This window comes from Octopus bimaculoides, chromosome 25, assembly GCF_046866305.1.
Source record: "Octopus bimaculoides isolate indiv1 chromosome 25, ASM4686630v1, whole genome shotgun sequence".
NCBI classification, from domain to species: domain Eukaryota; kingdom Metazoa; phylum Mollusca; class Cephalopoda; order Octopoda; family Octopodidae; genus Octopus; species Octopus bimaculoides.
Genome location: NC_142952.1, coordinates 10,832,066 through 10,851,900, shown reverse-complemented (window position 1 = coordinate 10,851,900; position 19,835 = coordinate 10,832,066). Strand labels below are relative to the sequence as shown.

The window sequence follows — 19,835 nt, the reverse complement described above, 5'->3', positions numbered from 1 at the left end:
ATATATATATATATATATATATATATATGCACACATATATATATATATATATATATATATATATATATATATATATATATATATATATATATATATGCATATATATATATATATATATATGCATATATATATATATATATATATATATATATATGCACACATATATATATATATATGCATATATATATATATGCACACATATATATATATATATATGCATATATATATATATGCACACATATATATATATATATATGCATATATATATATATGCATATATATATATATATATGCATATATATATATATATGCATATATATATATATATGCATATATATATATATATATATATATATATATATATATATGTGCATATATATATATATATATATATGTGCATATATATATATGCATATGTATGTATATATGTATATTGATAATAATACCCATTATATAAGAGAAAACCTGATAAACAGATTATATTACCAACACGCTACACTAAATAACTTCAAGATTTATAATGGACAACAGATTCTTAAACTATCAACGACCATAATAATATGCTCGATATACATGTGCGCTTTTGTATAGTTTGTATATTATATATAGATATGTTTTCTTTTTAGATATGTGCAGAATATATGTCCTCAGTGTAACCATGCAACATTATGTAACCACGGGTAACTATAAAAGTAATAACTAATAACTAAAACTGTAACTAAACAAAAACCATTTTCTCAAGAATTCCACAAAACCAACAAATAACCTTTGTGTGGGATGGTCCCAGGTTCCTCAAGAATTTCCTTTAATGAGTCTTACGGCGTTTTCTTTATCTAAACGGCTTAGCATTTGTGGCTTTCAACAATTGTTGATAGTCACCGTGGGCAACTACAACCGAGTATTGAAACTGTATAGCCACTTCTATTATTCAGAAATAACCTATATTTGGTAGTTATTTTATCTCCGGTGAAGAGATTAAGCACAAGTTACTTAGTCTCTGTTAGTTTTATGTATTTAAGTATGTTTAAAATGTGCTATATAATTTCGTTTCTCGTGTTGCACTAATTTGCAAAGCTTAAAGCTTAAATTAAGTTCGGAGCTAAATGAAATTGCGATAGTATGACATAATGTAAGACCAAATGGTTTGTGACTCTTTCAACACAACAGATGTACATGTGATATAATATAAGACAAGCACAATATTACATGTAATAACAAAACATACATAAGTGTGTGATTACGAAAAACATATAATGTGTGATAAAACACATGACGTTAGAAAATTTGACAAAATGCTAAAAATAAATTTTCTTTAATGAAAATGAAAATGAAAACTGCATGTTAACACGGTGCGGCATGAGACAGGTGAGTCAATGGCATAGTAAAAGCAATGGCGGAAGTGGTGTGAGTAAAGGAATCGTTTTGAATACTTTATTATCAAAAGATGACTTGAGATCTGTTTTGGTACAGGAGAAACTGGATTCTATAAGAATAGAACCATTTTGACCAGATGCTGGTTCATAAGTTCAATTCCAATGCAAGTGAATGCTTCGGGGTATGTAGAGTAACATGCTTAATTCTATATCGTCTCAAATTAAGTTGTTGGAAAGAAATCCCATGTGATCAAAGGGTAGCGGTTTATTCAATTTACCTGCGTGTATTACTGGTACCATATTCAGAGAAGAAAGAGAGAGAGAGAGAGAGTGAGAGAGAGAGGAGGGGGTTCCTAACGTTTGACAAAAAATGAAATTAAGATTCTTGGGTACGTGTTAAATGCCATATATACGAAGGGGTGCTAAAATGTTCCTGGTTTTAAGGGTATCGCGAAAGGCCCAGCTGGGGGCCCAGCCTTCCAAGTTCCTTTGCAGGGCTTAGAAAAACTGAAGGACCACTCTAATAAGTGTGTGAATCTAAGAAGAGAGTATGTTGAATAAAATTATAATTAACTGACCCTCCTGTATTTTCTTTTATCCAAAGCCAGGAATTTTCAGCACCTTTTCATATATGATTATGCGTATATATATATATATATATATATATATATATATATATATATATATATATATATGATGAGGGAGATAGAGAGAAAGAAAGGAAAAGAAATTATGAAGAAGTTTTAGTTAAAAAGGGTTATTGAAAAACCAGTCGAAGAATTCGCGGTTCATAGGCGTTCATTACCAGTGAACTTCCTCAAAGATTAAGAAGTTTAACCCTCGAACACTCACTCCACCAACTAGGGTGCCAGAGAGAGAATTTGTTCACCTAGTTGAAGGGTTGAATATCGAACGACAAAATGGAACCAACTGGTTCTATCTTTAAGTTAGTCCCGGCTAATTCCTAATTATCAATCACAACTCGACAGTTTTATGATTAAGAAAGGAGTATCTTAAAAGCAGAACCTTCTGCATATTCCCTGAGCCGTAAGCATTTCGACACCAGCGTCTGAAGTTATCATCTTTGCTAAACATTTGATATGATGTTTCTTCGTTTTTAGACTGGTTTACATTAGCGAAGTGAGTGTTCCGTGATTATATATATATATATATATATATATATATATATATATATATATATATATATATATATATATATATATATATATATATATATATATATATGGGCTCATTAAAAATAATTAGTTGCAACTAATCCGTTTTCGCATTAGCAGCAAGCGGCCAATCTTCTGTACCATGGAATTATGGCTTTGCTTATTCAATTTTCCCGCGTGTATAACTGGTACCATATTTTGCAGTCCCTACCCTCATCGAGAGGCAAAGACAAAGTCGATTCTGATGCAATTTGAACTCAGAATATAGAGAGATGAAACTAAATACTGTTTGGATTTTAGTTGGTCTGGATTTTAGTTAGTCCCTCTATCACCATTCCGTCGTCTTTGATGTTATTTCGAAATAATGAAGAAAAAAAACTTAGAACAATGAACGAAGTGCAATGTTTTAGTGGATTGTGCTATGTTGATGTATGAAGCGGTTTCAGAATATATTGCAAGGCAAAGAACACAATGTTGTAAGGTGCAAGTGAAACAGCTTTATTCTATACGTAGTGACAACACAACACGTGTTTGGATGTAGACGATAGGATGAATTTTAAATTTAAGATGTTAAAGTAGGGTGATACACACAGTCAGATGTTGTACAGAGGACGCTGACGCCGACAAAACCTCTATTTAATGTGGTGCAAAAAAAAAGACGTTTGATGAGATACAATTTGATAGACACGCGGACGGAGATACTGTGCAGATGATGCAGATTTGTCATGATGCAGTGTGGATACACACGATGTAAAAATATTGTGCAGACAATGCAGATGTTTTTTTTTTCTTCATGATGCAATGAGATAAGTACGGCATGAACTGCGACACACTGTAGAATGCACAAGACATTGAAATCTGAAATGAACACAATAAAACACGGCGCTATTGACGCTCGTTTCAATGGAAAAATACGTAGAGTATGAGAATGAAGCAGACGAGAAGACAAATTCACAAAATGTGTTGAGATAATTATAGGATAATTTGATGTACAGAACGGTATATGATTTTGAAAAAAGACATGTGAAATTGTATAAGTTATTGATTTGACTGGGAGATCAAGTTTCGCTCTTAACAGCCTAAAAATCTTAAAGTTAGGAGTCTGCTTGCCCTTTTACAGTCTGTTGTGTCGCTGAAATTTTTTACTGAGAACATATTTTTTTCGTGGTTAGATGATTCGGCATCTATTTCTAGCATATAGGAGTCCACTTTTGCTAGTCATTCCTCTTATTTTTGTATGTAATATAATTTTAATCTTCGGATTTTTTTAATATGCTAGACCACTGGTTTTAATTGATTAATATCAATTTCTACCCTCATTAATAAATTTTATATATGGCTGGTAGGTGGAGACAACTCTTACAAGAAATTACAAAAACCTATCCTGCATGAGAGCGCCGAGCAAGTTAGTTTGACTATTGTTTTAGTAGTGTATGACATCAAAGGAATCTCTCCGTTCATTTCAATTAATTAGATGCCCGCTTAATTTATCAAAGAAGACGAAACTGAACATGCTACCGTAATTTCATTACCGTCTTTCAAAATAAATTCGTGGAAGGTGAATTTATTCTATGTAGAGTTATCTCCCCTACACGCCCGCTGTATCAAGAGATACAAAGACGAGAAATTGACTCTGGACACTCGACTTGTTAGAATTAAAAATCAAATTGCCCTCAACTAACATCCTACCCTCTCCAAAATGACCAGCGAAATAATATGGTCCTGGAACCATGAGCTAGACAATAACTATACTGTCACCAACAATTAAGTTCTTTTTTTTTTTTTTACTTTATCTTTTGTTTCGTTTTATAACGACATCACTGTTTCTTTTGTTTTGTAACGACATTACTGCTATGTTTCTGACTGGATTATATTTTGATTATATTTTGATTATATTTTTTTAATTATTATGATTAATGGTGGGGTAAATAGATATATCTTTTCGTTGTGTGTACATGAAGTAAAGGTGAAAACTACGACGATTTAACTGCCTTAATCTTTAGACATCAACACTAACACTGAATATTAACTTTGCCACCTTTGTCATGGGGAATAAATTATTATTATTATCATTATCATTATTATTATTTCTATTATTATTATTATTATTATTATTATTATTATTATTATTATTTGTACACACAACCCCATCCCGTAATGAACGCCGTAGAGACAACATTGATAAGTGTAAAATACATAGATATCTAGGGGAGTTTTGTTGTTATTTTATTTTTTTTGTTCACTTAATTCATTCATTTATTTATTTGCTTAATTTTATATTTATTTTTATTTGGAGCATTTTGGATGTGCCATGAGGACACGAGATATCCCACGTAACAAGCGTGAAAGACTATTGAAGAACCCTTCTTCAAGGGTACTTCGCCAGTAAGCTTCTTAGGTTAATGCTTTTTAAATATATTTGTTATAGTTGCATAAATTGTTACATTTTCCCCACATTTCTGCGGAATGAACATTGTATTTTTGTAAAAACAAAAAATATCGTTTTATTCATTTATAAATAATCAATCATTTGTTTTTTAATTCGGGAATTGCATGTTTTTTTTTTCTTATTTTGTTTTGCATTTTTCATTAAAAAAAAATAAATGAAATATAACAGAAGAAATATCTTTTTGAAGGAGAATCTTTTAACATCTGAAACACTGGCGTATTATTTCTAAAATAAAGTATTTTTAGAAAATAATTTAACTGATATTTGGAAAAATATATTTAAATCGCTTTCTATTAAGTTTCAGCAAACTCAGTTTTTTTTTTTCCTTTTTTTCTGTTATACGCATAAATTTTGAAAAAAATTCACACTCCGATCTACCATATATATATATATATATATATATATATATATATATATATATATATATATATATATATATGTTTATTTGGGAAGTCTAGTGTGTGGCATTATTCTGTAGTAATCCCCTTTACATATATATATATATATATATAAACGAATAAGTATATTCTTGGGAATAGAAATTTCCCTTACGAATTTTTTTGCACACTAGCTTCCTGATAAAATTCTTGTAAAAGATTTTATCCTGTTTTGATTATATATATATATATATATATATATATATATATATATATATATATATATATATATATATATATTGACATGTTGAAGGCAAAGAAACAAAATCAACAATACTAAATAAAATGCTAAAGAAACAAGCAAACACGGTTGATCACGCGTTAAACACCAAAGCAGCATAAAAATCGTTAAAGGCCAGAGTACACACGCTGCGAAAAATAATAATTTTAAAAGCGTATATTTTTAATATATATATATATATATATATATATATATATATATATATATATATACACATAAATATATTTTAAAAACCTATACGAAAGCATTGGATTAATAAGACATTCCTAATATTAATATCAACAACAATATTGTTATTGATAATATATAACCACACCATACAGAGCGAAAGCAATAGCTTGTGCGCATTTCTATTCTGTGCAAAATTTATACATCGCTTTTTTTGTTTTTTTATACTTTAGTTTTTTTTTTCTACCTGATCAAGTTCATCTGCCTGTTCTTCTTCGTTGTAAATAGGCCCAGGTACATAGTCGTCTTGAATTTCAACTTTGCTATAGTCAACGCCAAAACTAAAGCCACCTCCTCCGAAATGTTTTTGTTTGGGTTTACCTTTGGAAGATTTACTTGATTCTATTTTGGTCTTACGGAGAGGAGTGGCTGACGATTTCTGTGTGGGAGGCATGGTTGTACTGGGCTTTTTCGGCTGGTTTCTTGTTTTTATTACAGTACTGCTCGCTTGAGGTTTCGGCTGTTGAGGCTGCACTTGTTGAGGGTAAAACTGCTGTAGAGACGAAAAACCAAGACACCTGTATACGTGTTCAATATACACAGTTGGGGATTCATTGACTTTGGACACGGAATGGTTTAATTGTTGTATTTTATTGTATTTTCTATTTTCAAATTTTACCTACCCTTGCGCATTACTGGCATATATATATATATATATATATATATATATATATATATATATATATATATATATATATATATATATATATATATATATATATAGAGAGAGAGAGAGAGAGAGAGAGAGAGAGAGAGAGAGAGAGAGAGAGAGATGGGTAGATATATGAGAGAGAGAGAGATGGGTAGATATATGAGAGAGAGAGAGATGGGTAGATATATGAGAGAAAGAGAGAGGTGTATAGAAACAGCATTACATAAATACGTACTACAAACGCATGTACATATAAATGTATGTACATGCATAGAGACAGTCATACAGGATTATTACACAGAGATAAAAGTAGAAAAGTGAGACAGACAGGCATACAGTGAAGGAGGGAGACGCAGCGGTTGTGACAGACAGACAGACAGTGTGCACCAGTAGTCCTCAACGGGGGTCCATATGGCCCTTGGTGGTCCATATAAGATTTTATTGTTAAGATTTATATACAAGAAATTAGTTATACTTCTACAACCCATAAATGCTTTAACAAATGTTTTTGATACAATTCCTAATAATATTTAATTATGAAAATATAACGGGATTTTTAGAGCATCAAATGGCTATAGGGGGTCCATTTGAGTAGAATAGGAATGAAAGGGGGCCATAGATTAAAAAAATGGTTGGGAGCCACTGGCGTACACTTTCTATTACCAACATTATTGATGAAGTCGAAGAAAAGAGCCGTCTAATATCTATATGACGTAGCAATATATGATGGATGTCAAAATATGGGGAAAACTGTGTTTTTAATTGATTTCTTAAGTCCACTTTGTTTGTTTTGCGTAACTCTGTATTACATTTAAGTAAGTTTTCAATAAAACCGTTTAAGAACTGAGGGGAATCGCTAAAGTTGATCAATATGAATTGGATTAAACGTTATGAGTGGTTGAATTAGTAAATGACGCACACAGAATGATAACGTCTGCATTGTTTTAAATGTTTTCTTTGTTTAATAATGTTTCTGTATTAATTTGCATTTGTATAAGTGAATTATCTCCCTTGGATTCAAATGCTAATTTTTTTTTTTTTTTGCCAATAAAATGTCCGCTTATTTTGCTTCGTCGCATAACGTGAGATAGAAAATCTGTGTGCGTGCGCGCGTCCATGAGCCCTTTTTAAAATTCATATAAACACTGAAAATATTGTTTCCTCACCCCCTTTACATTTAAATATTACGTTTCCTCATTTTAAGCATATTATTTCCTGATCCCTATACATTTTAAGTATTACGAAATATTGTAATGATTCTTAAACGGTTGAACTCTTTGTAGTTGTGTAATGATTGTTAAAAATATTGTTTTAGTTTTTACTACTACACAATCGCCATTGTGACGTATAAAACAAACGTACGTCACAACTTAACGTCTGAAATAGGATTTAGGTCATTTATATATATATATATATATATATAAACTCTATTAGCATTACAAGACGGCAAAACAGTTTGATCTGTACGTGTAAATTGTTCGATAGCGCATAAATAATTGGTGTTCAATAGATTTACACACAAAACACACTTATATATTTGCTCACGAACACACACAAACATATATTGGCTTAGTGGTTAGGGTACACGGCTCACGGTCGTACGGTCGAGCGTTCGATTCTCAGAGGCGTGTTGTCCTTGGGAAAGACACTTTACTTTATGTTGCTCCAGTCCAATCAGCTAGCAAAAATGAGTTGTACCTGTATTTCAAAGGACCAGCCTTGTTACACTCTGAGTCACGCTGTATTTCCCTGAGAACCACGTTAAGTGTACATGTGTCTGTAGAGTGCTCAGCCACTTGGACATTAATTTCATGAGCAGGCTGTTCCGTTGATGGGGATCAACTGGGGCACTCGTCGTCCTAACCGACGGAGTGCCATGATGTGTGTGTGTGTGCGTGTGTTAGGTGTGAATTACCGTTTTATATATTCATGCTCGCCCTGCTTGGTAATGATAAAGGTGGATATAAGCAAAGAGGGAAGACAGCAACAACATTACAACAACGATGTGAATAAGCAACGGAAACGTTCACCGGTTTACGCTCGCGCACACACACACATGCTCACACATGTGCACACACACACGCTCACACATGCGCGCGCACACACACACACACACACACACACACACACATATATATATATATATATATATATATATATATATATATATATATGAGAGAGAGGTGTAAGAAAAATCCAAAGTATTTAGCAAGTGAATCTGGTAGTGATTAATAACAAAAGGAAGAACATGTCTAAACATTAAAATCAAACAATTTCGCCATGACCACCACCACCGCTTTCATCAAAATTAAAAGAACACTGCTACCACCATCACCACCACCACCACCACAAGTGCTATCACAGCAACATTAGCAACAGCAACAATATAGCTGCAGTAATAAGAACAGCAACAACAACAGCAACAATTGTAATTATTATTATTATTATTATTATTATTATTATTATTATTATTATTATTGCCAAATCGCGGTTAAAATAATTAGCGTTTTTTTTAAAAAAAAAAAACTCAAATAAACAGAAAATGGCCACAACGAAAGAAAAATTGTCCACCATTATTTGTAAATGAACGCCATTATAACACCATTATTTGTAAATAAATGTTATAATAATAAAAGTTGCGATGTCTGGTAGCGGTAACAGTATGCGTGGTAGTAGTGTCGATAATGAAACACATGCAACAAAAATAGTTGGGTTGAAGGCTTCAACTAAACACCGATATAACGACCGTCTCGCATATTAGATATGAAGGGGTCCTGCCTTGCCTGAGGAACACTTCGTGTGTGTGTGTGATGAAGGGGGGAGGTGGAGAGAAAAGGCAACATTGTGGGACAGGAAATGATAGAGTTTCTAGTGGTGTCATTAATGTTTGTACTCGTGTTAACAGTTATTGATATATCCGTTTTCATGTTATCAACGCTTCCTTCATCACTGGTCCGGGATAACGCAGTAAACAATATATCCAATTGTGAACCATGTTAAGTTTATCACGGATTGATCTGTGATAACACGATTCAGCGATCAATCAAAAGATTCTGCTTTTTATGATATTTTTTCAGTTATTATCTTTTTTATGATTATATACTGATTGAAGGCGACGAGCTAGCATAATTGTTACCACACCGGATAAAATGCTTAGCGGCATTTCATCCGTTTTTATGTTCTGAGTTCAAATGCCGCCGACATCGTTTCATCGTTTCGAGATCGATAAAATAAATAGCATTTGTGCATTAGGCTCGATGTAATCGATTTAACCCCTCCCTTGGAATTTCTGGCCTTATACCAAAATTTTAAACCATTATTTTTATTGTTATTAAGGCAGCAAGCAGGCAGGATCGTTAACACGCCGGACAAAATGCTTAACGGCATTTAGTCCGTCTTTACGATCTGAGTTCAAATTCCGCTGAAGTCGACTTTGCCTTCTTTCAGGGTCGATACAATAAGTACCAGTTGAATACTGGGGGTCAATGTAATCGACTTATCCCCTCCCCCGAACTTGCTGGCCTTGTGCCAAAATTATTATTATTATTATTATTATTATTATTAAGGCGGTGAGGTGGCAGAATCCTTAGCACGCCGGGCAAAATGCTTAGCGGCATTTACTCTGTCTTTACGTACTGAGTTCAAATGCCACCGAGGTTGACTCTGCCTTCCATCCTTTCGTAGTCGATAAATTAAGTACCAGTTGCGTACTGAGGTCGATGTAATCGACTTACACCCTCTACTCCAAAATTGCTGGCCTTGTGCCAAAATTTGAAATCATTATTTACTGATTTTTAAGTTATTAAATTTTACTCTAAATATTTTTCTAAATATGAAACAATATCACTATGTATGCTTAAAAACTATTTGGACGTGTTATTTGGGTAAGCTAGGGGAAGAACTCAGGGTCTCAGGGAACGAACCCCTTTTTTACCTGCATTTCCTATTCTTTTATCACTGATTCATTGAACAGGGTCATTTCTTGGGAACGAAACGCTCGTGATAAATGTGGCAGCTGATGAAGGAAATGTTCTCTATGTGGCCTATGTGTTTTCTGTACCTTGTTTATCATTTTGTCTACGTTTTGTTTGCAATGTCCTGTACCCAGATATGCATCTATATATACATGTAGATGTAAGTATGTACATACATGTACGTATATATGCATATACTCATTTATTATTTGTATTATATATATATATATATATATATATATTATTATTATTATTATTATTATTACACTCGAAGTGGTGATATTGTTGTGACCGTCATTTAGTGCTGTTGTTACTGTCAATATTGCAGTTGTTATTGTTACGTTACATGTTGTTGTTATTGGCAATGAAAGTATTTCTAGTAATAGATAGAGCTGTTGTTATTACTATGGCTGCTGTCAAAGTTATGTTTAAAATACCACGTGATGCACCATCCGAGGCGCGAAATTTTTTCCCCACGAGAGTTCCGGACCCCAGTTATGAACTCATTTGCATACAACCAATCAGAGCTCAACTATCAAACTAATTTATGAGCGCATCACTAGTGATGAGCGATAAGATAAGGTCACTTGGGTAAGGATTGACCATGCTTCTTTTCACTTTTAAGAATGCTTGTTGTTCTTGTTCTTGTTTCAACCATGGCTGCCTCTGCGTAGTTATTTGTGTTGTTGTTTACTCTGTAATACAGTAAAGGGAGAAGGTTGCTAGCACATCACCCTCCATCCACATTTTTCCCACCCACATCTTTGCCACATGGGGTCCTAACAAAATCCTTTAATAGGTATAGATGCAAATCCATGTAATTACTTGTTTCCTTTTAAACTTGGCGATCGGTCGACTTGCAACACCGTTCTTCATCTTGAGTTTACATGGTAGAGTGTGTTTGTTAACTTGACAAGATCAAGGTTAGCTCTGATTGGCTGTACGCAAATGAGTTCACCACTGGGGTCCGGAACTCACGTGGGAAAAAAATTTCACATGAAGCGGTAATTCATTTCTCGAATGGTCTTCACTTAATGTCCGTCACATCGCCGTCACAAGGTGATATATCGCCCGACATAGCTTCGGAGGACTTGTCGCTGACTCGTTCCCCTACGCTTTAACTAACACATCAATACGTTGAATTTAGCAAACTCCCTCTCTTTCTCTCTCTCTCTCGCTCTCTCTCTCTCTCGCTCTCTCTCTCTCTCTCTCTCTCTCTAATATTTGTGTGTGTGTTACGTACATATATGTATATTAATGTGTGCAATAATGTAACAAGTGTTATTTTTTGAAGAATTCGAGAGACCTGAAACTATGGTGAAATTCTTATATTTATATAATCGCATAGTTTGTGATTTTATTGAGAGAGAGAGAGAGAGAGAGAGAGAGAGAGAGAGAGCGATTCTACAGTGTATGTGTGTGTGCAATAGATTATACAGTACAGGTGTTTGAATATCTTAATAAACGCCGATTGGACAGTTGGACAGAATAGAGCAAGAACTTCATACAATTGGCATATGCCGTTGTTTGTAAAATGGTGAGGTTGTTACAAAGAAGAGATCAGATTTGGTTAACTAAATTCTATATATATATATATATATATATATATATATATATATATATATATATATATATATATATTCCGAATTCGTGTGAATGTGTATAGAATAATATATCAGTTGAATAAAGTTAAAACATGGTCTGGTTTTCACGTTTTTTATTATGGTATTTTAACGTTAAAAAATATTTCGTAATGTTCATAAAGTTCAGTTAGTGCTTTCACGTGTTTAGTAGTAAGCATCAGATTTCAAATGTATTTAACTGACAGTTGGGTTCTTAAAAACTGTAGAATCTCTTAGAACGCTCCAACAAGCTGAATTCTATGGAATACGGTTTTGACCAACCCGCATGCAGCTTAAACGTCACGGTTTGCTAGGCGTACCGATATTCTGTAATTTGTTTATATTCATATGTTAAAATTATTTTTTTAATCCACATCATTAACTGGTTGTTAGATTATTGTTATTTCCGTTCAGAACAGGTCTGAACATTTTAATAAACCGTTTTCCTTTTGTCTTTCTTCCAACTTTACTTGTGTCATGTAGTTTGTGGAAAGGAAAAATTAGAAACATTTTCTGACCACATGTTTTTATATGTTCGTTCAATGGAATTTGGCTAACATTGGTGATCCGGATTTGTTGTCTGTGGACTCGTGAGCGTTTCGATAATGCATTACCTGTCTCGCCTATATATATTTCCTCGCAATTCAGGCATTCAATGCAGTAGATCAAATTTCTGCTTTTGCAGTTAATATCTGCATTTGCGAAAAATCTGTCCATTTTTTATTCTAATGGATCTACCAGTATATATGTATTGACACGTTCCACATCTGTTATCATTATACTTGGATATTGTGAATGTCTTGTCCTGTTTGTTCATGTTGAATTTTGCCTTTGTTAATAGTTTCTTTAGGTTATGTGGTTGACTTTTCCTTAAGATAAATATTTGATTAGTTATATTTTTTAATTTTTCACTTAGTTTTATGACTGGAAAATTTGTTTTGATGATGTTAAAAACGTTTTGGTGATGCAGATTGTGTCATTTAAGAAACTCTCGGTGCTTCTGCCGGTCGAAATTTAAAATCCGTAGGTTTTGTAATATTTTGAGTTTTATTTACCCAGTTTATATTACCAAGCCTATATAAACGTGTATACATACACGTACAAGAATTTCAAAAATTGAAAAACATATACAAATAAAAGTAAAACATAATTACATAAGTTAAAAATCTAACAATAGTTAGAGAAGGAACTATAAGGTTATCCCAAACGTCTGGGATATGTATTTGAAACAAGAAAATTGCAGCAAAGCTGCATGGCAATGATGTCAGATATGGCATGCAAACCATCATATAATTTGTTTAATATGTGCATTTCGTTTTTATTCTTCTCTTCCGTTTTACTCCTTCTCGTTTCTTTTTAAAATCCGATTTGTTTTCAAGGTCTGTTTCTGTAAATTTGCTATCCAGTTTCTTGAATAAATGGATATGTTGATAGAAAATAGTCTTCAATGAACTCTCTGTCAAAACCAATGTACAATTTTGACGTGCTGTTATTATCAGGTCTTGCCTTAGCATAAACATTATGGCTTCCGAAGGGCAATTACCGTTATTAAGGCAATCATTTGGCACACTGAAGTTACATGTAAGTAAAATACAATTATTTGTAGAAAAAGAGACTATACTATTATCGGGAGGAAGGTTTTCGGGGGTAAAATTCCTAACTCAGCTTGTAAAATGTTTACAGCAAGCAGATCTTAACTTATCTATGATTGATCGCCATAATTTCTTTTTTTAAATTAAATTTAGAAAATCACATCTCGGGAATTTTAGTATGTTTAGCATAAAAACTGGATTATGCCACATGATATTTCATGGTCCATTTTTACGTTTGCAAACATTAGAGCAGACTCGCAACTGGATTTTGTCAATAAAGAAACTTTTATGATAAGCCTCGTATGTGAACTAATGAACGTAGTCTCATTTCAAGAAAAGTGAGGCTGCAAGTTTACTGATATTAATGAATAAATTTCATAGAATATTTGGCTGGTGATTCATTTCATGACATACTCGCTTTAGACCTGTTTCATATCTTTTAATATATTTTTCATGTCTATATCTTTTTACGTAACTTTATCTTTCTCCTCTAAAAGTATATCTTTTACACACACACACACACACACACACACAAATTCTTTATTTTAGCTTTTTTTATTATTTTTTACATTCTCACAGCATATACTCACGTTTTTGATACCTTTCCATATCTTTCCCTCCACATATTTATATTATCAAAACAATATCTAACTTTTAACTTAGTAGGGAAAGGAAAATTCTTTGTGCTATCTTTTAATATGATCTTTTTGTTCCCTTTTATCCAATCAGATCTTGATAAGATATTCAAACATCACCACTGCTTATTTATTTAAAGCCAATTTTATCTTCCATTTTTCATAATCGTTCGGAGATTGTGGCGAGAAACTGAGAAACATAAAATAACGACTTGTGTATTTTCGACCTCTCTCTCTTTCTTTCTTTCTCTCTCTCTCTCTCTCTCTCTCTCTCTCTCTCTCTCTCTCTCTCTCTCTCTCTCTCTCTCTCTTTCTTTCTCTCTCTCTCCTATTTGTGTGCGCGCGTGTGAGTGTATATGCATGTGTGTATGCAGACAGAGACACGGAATTAGAAAGAGATGAGCAATGATACACACACACACACACACACACACACACACACAGAAGGTCGCTGCAGAATCGCATGATACCTGGTCCCCACCCATTGTGTGTCTCCTTTGGTGTTTTCTAAGGTCTCGTGTCCCCCTAATATAGTGAGCAATATGGTAGTAGGACACAAAAGTTGCCAATCGTATATGTGTGTGTGTGTGTGTGTGTGTGTGTCCATATAGTATAGTGTGTAGTTAGTAACAAGAAAGTAAAAGTCTGTCCCAGGTAATTTGGATTACCTACATTACGTCATGACATTGTTATACAATATGCTAGGTTACCTCTCCTTCCCACATGAAATACTATTCGTTCTTTTAATGTCGGTTTATTCTTGAAGTCCCCTCCCGCAGTCTAGCTTCAGTCTTCGTGGTTTTAAAGTGACGATTTCTGAAGCAGTTGAACCAAATTATCTGGATATGGAAGAATGTTGATCTCAAAATACGAAACTTTTACTCTTTCGCTACTAACAACAAACTGTATAATAAAATGAATATCAACATGTCTCCGATGTTAACCCGTCAACGATATAACTGTGTGTGTGTGTGTGTGTGTGTGAGTGTGTTTTACTGAAATGAGACAATAATTGAGATGTGGCTCTATCTTGTAACAAAGAGAGCCCCCAGCCCCACCTACAATACTCAGTAACACGGTAAACAATTAAGTAATGATAATTGGGATGTTTAAGGGTTTAATTAATTGTAAAAAAAAAAAAGAATGGGGGAGGACAAAATATCAAATATCAAAACAAACAAACAAATAATAAAATTTAAGAAAATAACAACAAAGACAACAAAACGAATTACGAAATATTTCAAAACTTAATTCTATCAGTTAGTGCAACTGGCGTATTCGAGAATTGATTGGTTGGAAGGGATTGACACGTGATGAAGAAGAATTGCTCTAGTGGGGAAGGGCAGTTTGGTTAAAAAAGGGTGAAGGAAGTTTGGGCTTTGGGCATTTTTGATAGAGTTCAATGAAACAGATAGCTCATACCTGATGTTGTTGTGGTTTCGCTGGAGGGGGGTTCCTGCCTTCGATATTCGGTCTGGAAGAAAAGACGAAACATAATTGCAAACATAGTTTTCATACACACACACACACATATATATTATACATATAAAGCATAGTTTAAATTCGATTATCATTAGTACTATTGCCTATTGGGGTACAGATATACGAAGTCCAAATTACCCATCATGACTACCCGTCTGATAAGAGTATACCAGGCACACGCATCACAATTGTATGTGCGTGACATGGTCGATAAAATGAGTACCAGTTGAACACTGGGGTCGATCGAATCGACTTGACCCCTCCCCAAAACTGCTGGCCATGTGACAAAATCTGAAACCATTATTATTATTATTATTCAGTAGTTTTATTTTTATAACGTGCTTTCACTTCACTACCGAGCGCAGCTCTGTGTGCCTTGGGTATGTGCTGTGGTTTGCTGTGATGCTCTTATGGTTACTGTATTGAAAGTGTTTTGCGTAGGCTGTGTGCAGTGCCCAGTTGTGCAATATTCTGTATGTTATATATATTTGTAAGTCCTGGTGTTTTTGTTATGTATTTGTCTGAATATTTTTTATTATACTTAAGGCACCTACTATGATGGGAATTGTTTCTGTTTTTAGATTCCACATTCGAGTTACCGCTATTAGAATATATAAGAGCTACAACAAATGTCACACGACATTTTGACAGACGCTCTACAGATTCTGCAATGTGATTATTTCCGTATGCCACACTGTCAGCATGAATATAACACTAAGAATCGTTATCGCGCTACAAAAAATGCCAAGCAGCATTTCTTCCGACTTCACGTTCTGAATTCAATTGCCATCGGGGTCGACTTTGCCTTTCATCCTTTTGGGGTCGATAAAACAAAGTACCAGATGAACACTGAGGTCGATGTAATCGACTTGTTCCCTCCCCTCAAATTACCAGCCTTGTATACGTATCCGGCTCTAATAAAGTTCCCAAATTTATCGATGTTTCCAGACTACCTCAACCTCATCTCCTGTACGAGTACTGCTCTTGGCTTTTGTATTGATTGCTTTCACCGTCTGTGGTTTATATTTATACAAACCTTCCCGACAGAACTTGTAAGAGTTCAATATCTTTCGAGTCGCATTTGTGATATGTATGTCTGTTGCATGTTAATTATGTAACCGTGTATTGCGATATTAGTATTGCTCCCATGACCATTCTATTTCTGTGGGAAATTTCTATAAAGTTTCAATGTATTTCTGTTAACATTTCCAGTCTAGCTTTGTATGTGGTGTGTTGTAATTACTGCTTCTTTTAAATACATGGCGAGACTATGAGAGCGTTGTATATGTCTGGCCAGTGTAACAGTTGGAATCGAGAATGACCAAAAGAATTTATAAATTTGACTGAAAAAGTGGAAATTGCAAACTTCATGGTTAGCTACGTATGTGTGCGTATGTATGTGTGTGTGTGTGTGTGTGGTTGTGTGAGAGAGAGAGAAAGATACTAAATTTATAAACAACAGACGTAGGAGTGGCTGTGTGGTAAGTAGCTTGCTTACCAACCACATGGTTCCGGGTTCATTCCCACTGTGTGGCACCTTTGGTAAATGTCTTCTACTATAGTCTCAGACCGATCAAAGCTTTGTGAGTAGATTTGGTAAACAGAAACTGAAAGAAGCCTGTCGTATATATGTGTATATATATGTGGATGTGTGTGTATATGTTTGTGTGTCTGTGTCTGTCCCCCCAACATCACTTGACAACCGATGCTGGTGTGTTTACGTCCCCGTAACTTAGCGGTTCAGCAAAAGACTCCGATAGAATAAGTACTTGGCTTCCAAAGAATAAGTCCTGGGGTCGATTTGCTCGACTAAAGGCTGTGCTCCAGCATGGCCGCAGTCAAATGACTGAAACAAGTAAAAGAGTAAAAGAGAGAGTAACATTATTCTATCCAATAACATGACCATCACGGCTAACACACCAATTGTTATTTTCTTCACTAACTTCATCATCGTAATCATCGTCGTCACCGACATATAATTAGTTTCTTCATCGCCATCAGCATCTCCTCCACTGTCATCACTGCTTTTGCAACCACTACAATGCCCAAAGATTATCGCTATACCACCACCGCCAGCATCAGCACTGCCAACACCATGAAGGTTACCAACCCAGCTCACGGCAAATCGATACCTTAACCTTTTACCAAGTGTCAAAAATTAAAACTAAACTCACCGCCAATTCTCCTCCCTCTTCTTTACTAATATTCCTTGACTCTGATTCGTTTGAAAACCCATGCAGGCTACGTATGCTTCTCCTCTCTCATACTCAAACGTTTCACCACTCCCATTTCAGAGTGGAGTCTCCGTATGGACAGGTATATGTAGAGTGGGTCAACACACTCCGATCCCTACCAAAATATCCGCAACATACCCTTCCAGTTACTTTTGCAACATGTTTCCCTCCTCTTCCACTCTTTTAAAACATGTTTGTTTCCTCTATCGCTCACAGAATTTCAATCATCAAAAACTCTTCACTCAAACGTCTTCTGGATCTCAGACATTCGTCTCACTTTACTCCTCTCCGAAGTCACTGAATTCGGTGACTTCAAGAATCACAACTCTTCCTCTTTCTCACTACTTCGATCCTTCTCCGCTCTCGTTACTTTCCTCCCTATGCCGCCAGAGTACAGAAATTGAAGCTTTTTCGCTCCTTAACTCTCTACATTTAATTCCGTCCCCTATTCGCATCCCTCACCAACACACAATCACTTCCTCCCTTTGATCTCTGTCTCACATCCAAATACAACTTCTGCCAGGCCGTAATTATCTCTTCGCCATGATAGATCGCTGACCACTACTCATATTTTTTCCTCTCCTTGTTTCTCTCCTTATTTCTTTCTGTGTTCCTTTCTGTTGAAGAGCGTTTGCTCGAAACGTTAAAGACTTTCTCCATTCCCGAGCGTTAAACTAATACATCCATTTGTTGTTTACACCACCTGCCTTCGTCTGTTGTTTTTTCGTGAATTCTCCCATAATTGTCTCTGCATCTATCAGGTCACCCGACATCTATCTTATTACAACTACCTTTCTTCAACTACTTAAACATTCCCCAAATCTCAGACTCTGTCAGCTGATTGGTCGCTCTCCCACCAGTTCTATCCTTAGCATTAGTATGCTTCACCACTGGCACACGAGGAACAGCTAGGCATGTGATTAAAACGACCCCTTAAGCAGGTTTCTTCACACCCCCCACACAGCTAAAACTGATATTATTATGTGGCTCACTTGTAACCTCAGCGGTCCAGGCAGAACGCTGGCCCTACAGTTCCCGGAGAAAATCATAAACCTCTACAAACTGGAAGGATCTTATTCAGCACCTAAATTCCTGCAACATCGTTATCCAAACTACGAAAGATGCTCCTTCATATCACACAGTCTGCAAACACTCCTGCCTCCTAAACTGCAGCCAATCATTTTAGTCCTTGATCCAAGAAACTTTACCAGCTTCGTGGTATCTTCCTTGCCGTTACTTTCCAACCACGAAGCTTCTGAGAGCAGTACGTCCTCGGAGAAAGCTTCTTCGCATCTAGCCCCACACTATATACACAAGGTAATGGTCCACCCATTCACTCCTTTTCCACTTCTCGTGGTTTACCACTACACACACATATAAACAACGCACCTCTAGTGGGTTTCAAACCAGCAAGGAGACCAGTCTTGACAAATGAACCTTCCATTACCCTAAAAAAAAAATTGCTTCAGAGTTCAATACTATTCTCACCAATTTTTTTTTATTTCTCCCTCTCCCTATCCCCCAAACGCATCTTCCACATGCCACCTACCACTCTATCCAACTCACTTCCAACACGTTAAAGGTGATAAAGACAGTCATTAGCAACCTTTCCCAGTCCCTTCAAGTTTTCTCTCCTTTCTTAATAACCACCAACGTCGCTTTCGTAACACCATGTTTATGTCTTATTTGTCATTCACCAGGGGGCTCCCACTTGAGAAACTTACTCAAAGTACTCTAGTTA

General features: G+C 34.9%; 1 protein-coding gene across 1 annotated transcript in view; it reads right to left on the bottom strand.

Moving 5' to 3' along the window:
* The window catches only part of LOC128250674 (uncharacterized), a 166,547-nt gene that overhangs the window by 36,119 nt on the left and 110,593 nt on the right, over nt 1-19,835 (bottom strand). The window contains exons 3-4 of the mRNA XM_089341605.1: nt 15,801-15,852; nt 6,079-6,396 (exon numbers count right to left, since the gene is read on the bottom strand). Coding sequence (XP_089197731.1) covers nt 6,079-6,396; nt 15,801-15,852 — 370 coding nt within the window. The remainder of the gene's footprint in view (nt 1-6,078; nt 6,397-15,800; nt 15,853-19,835) is intronic.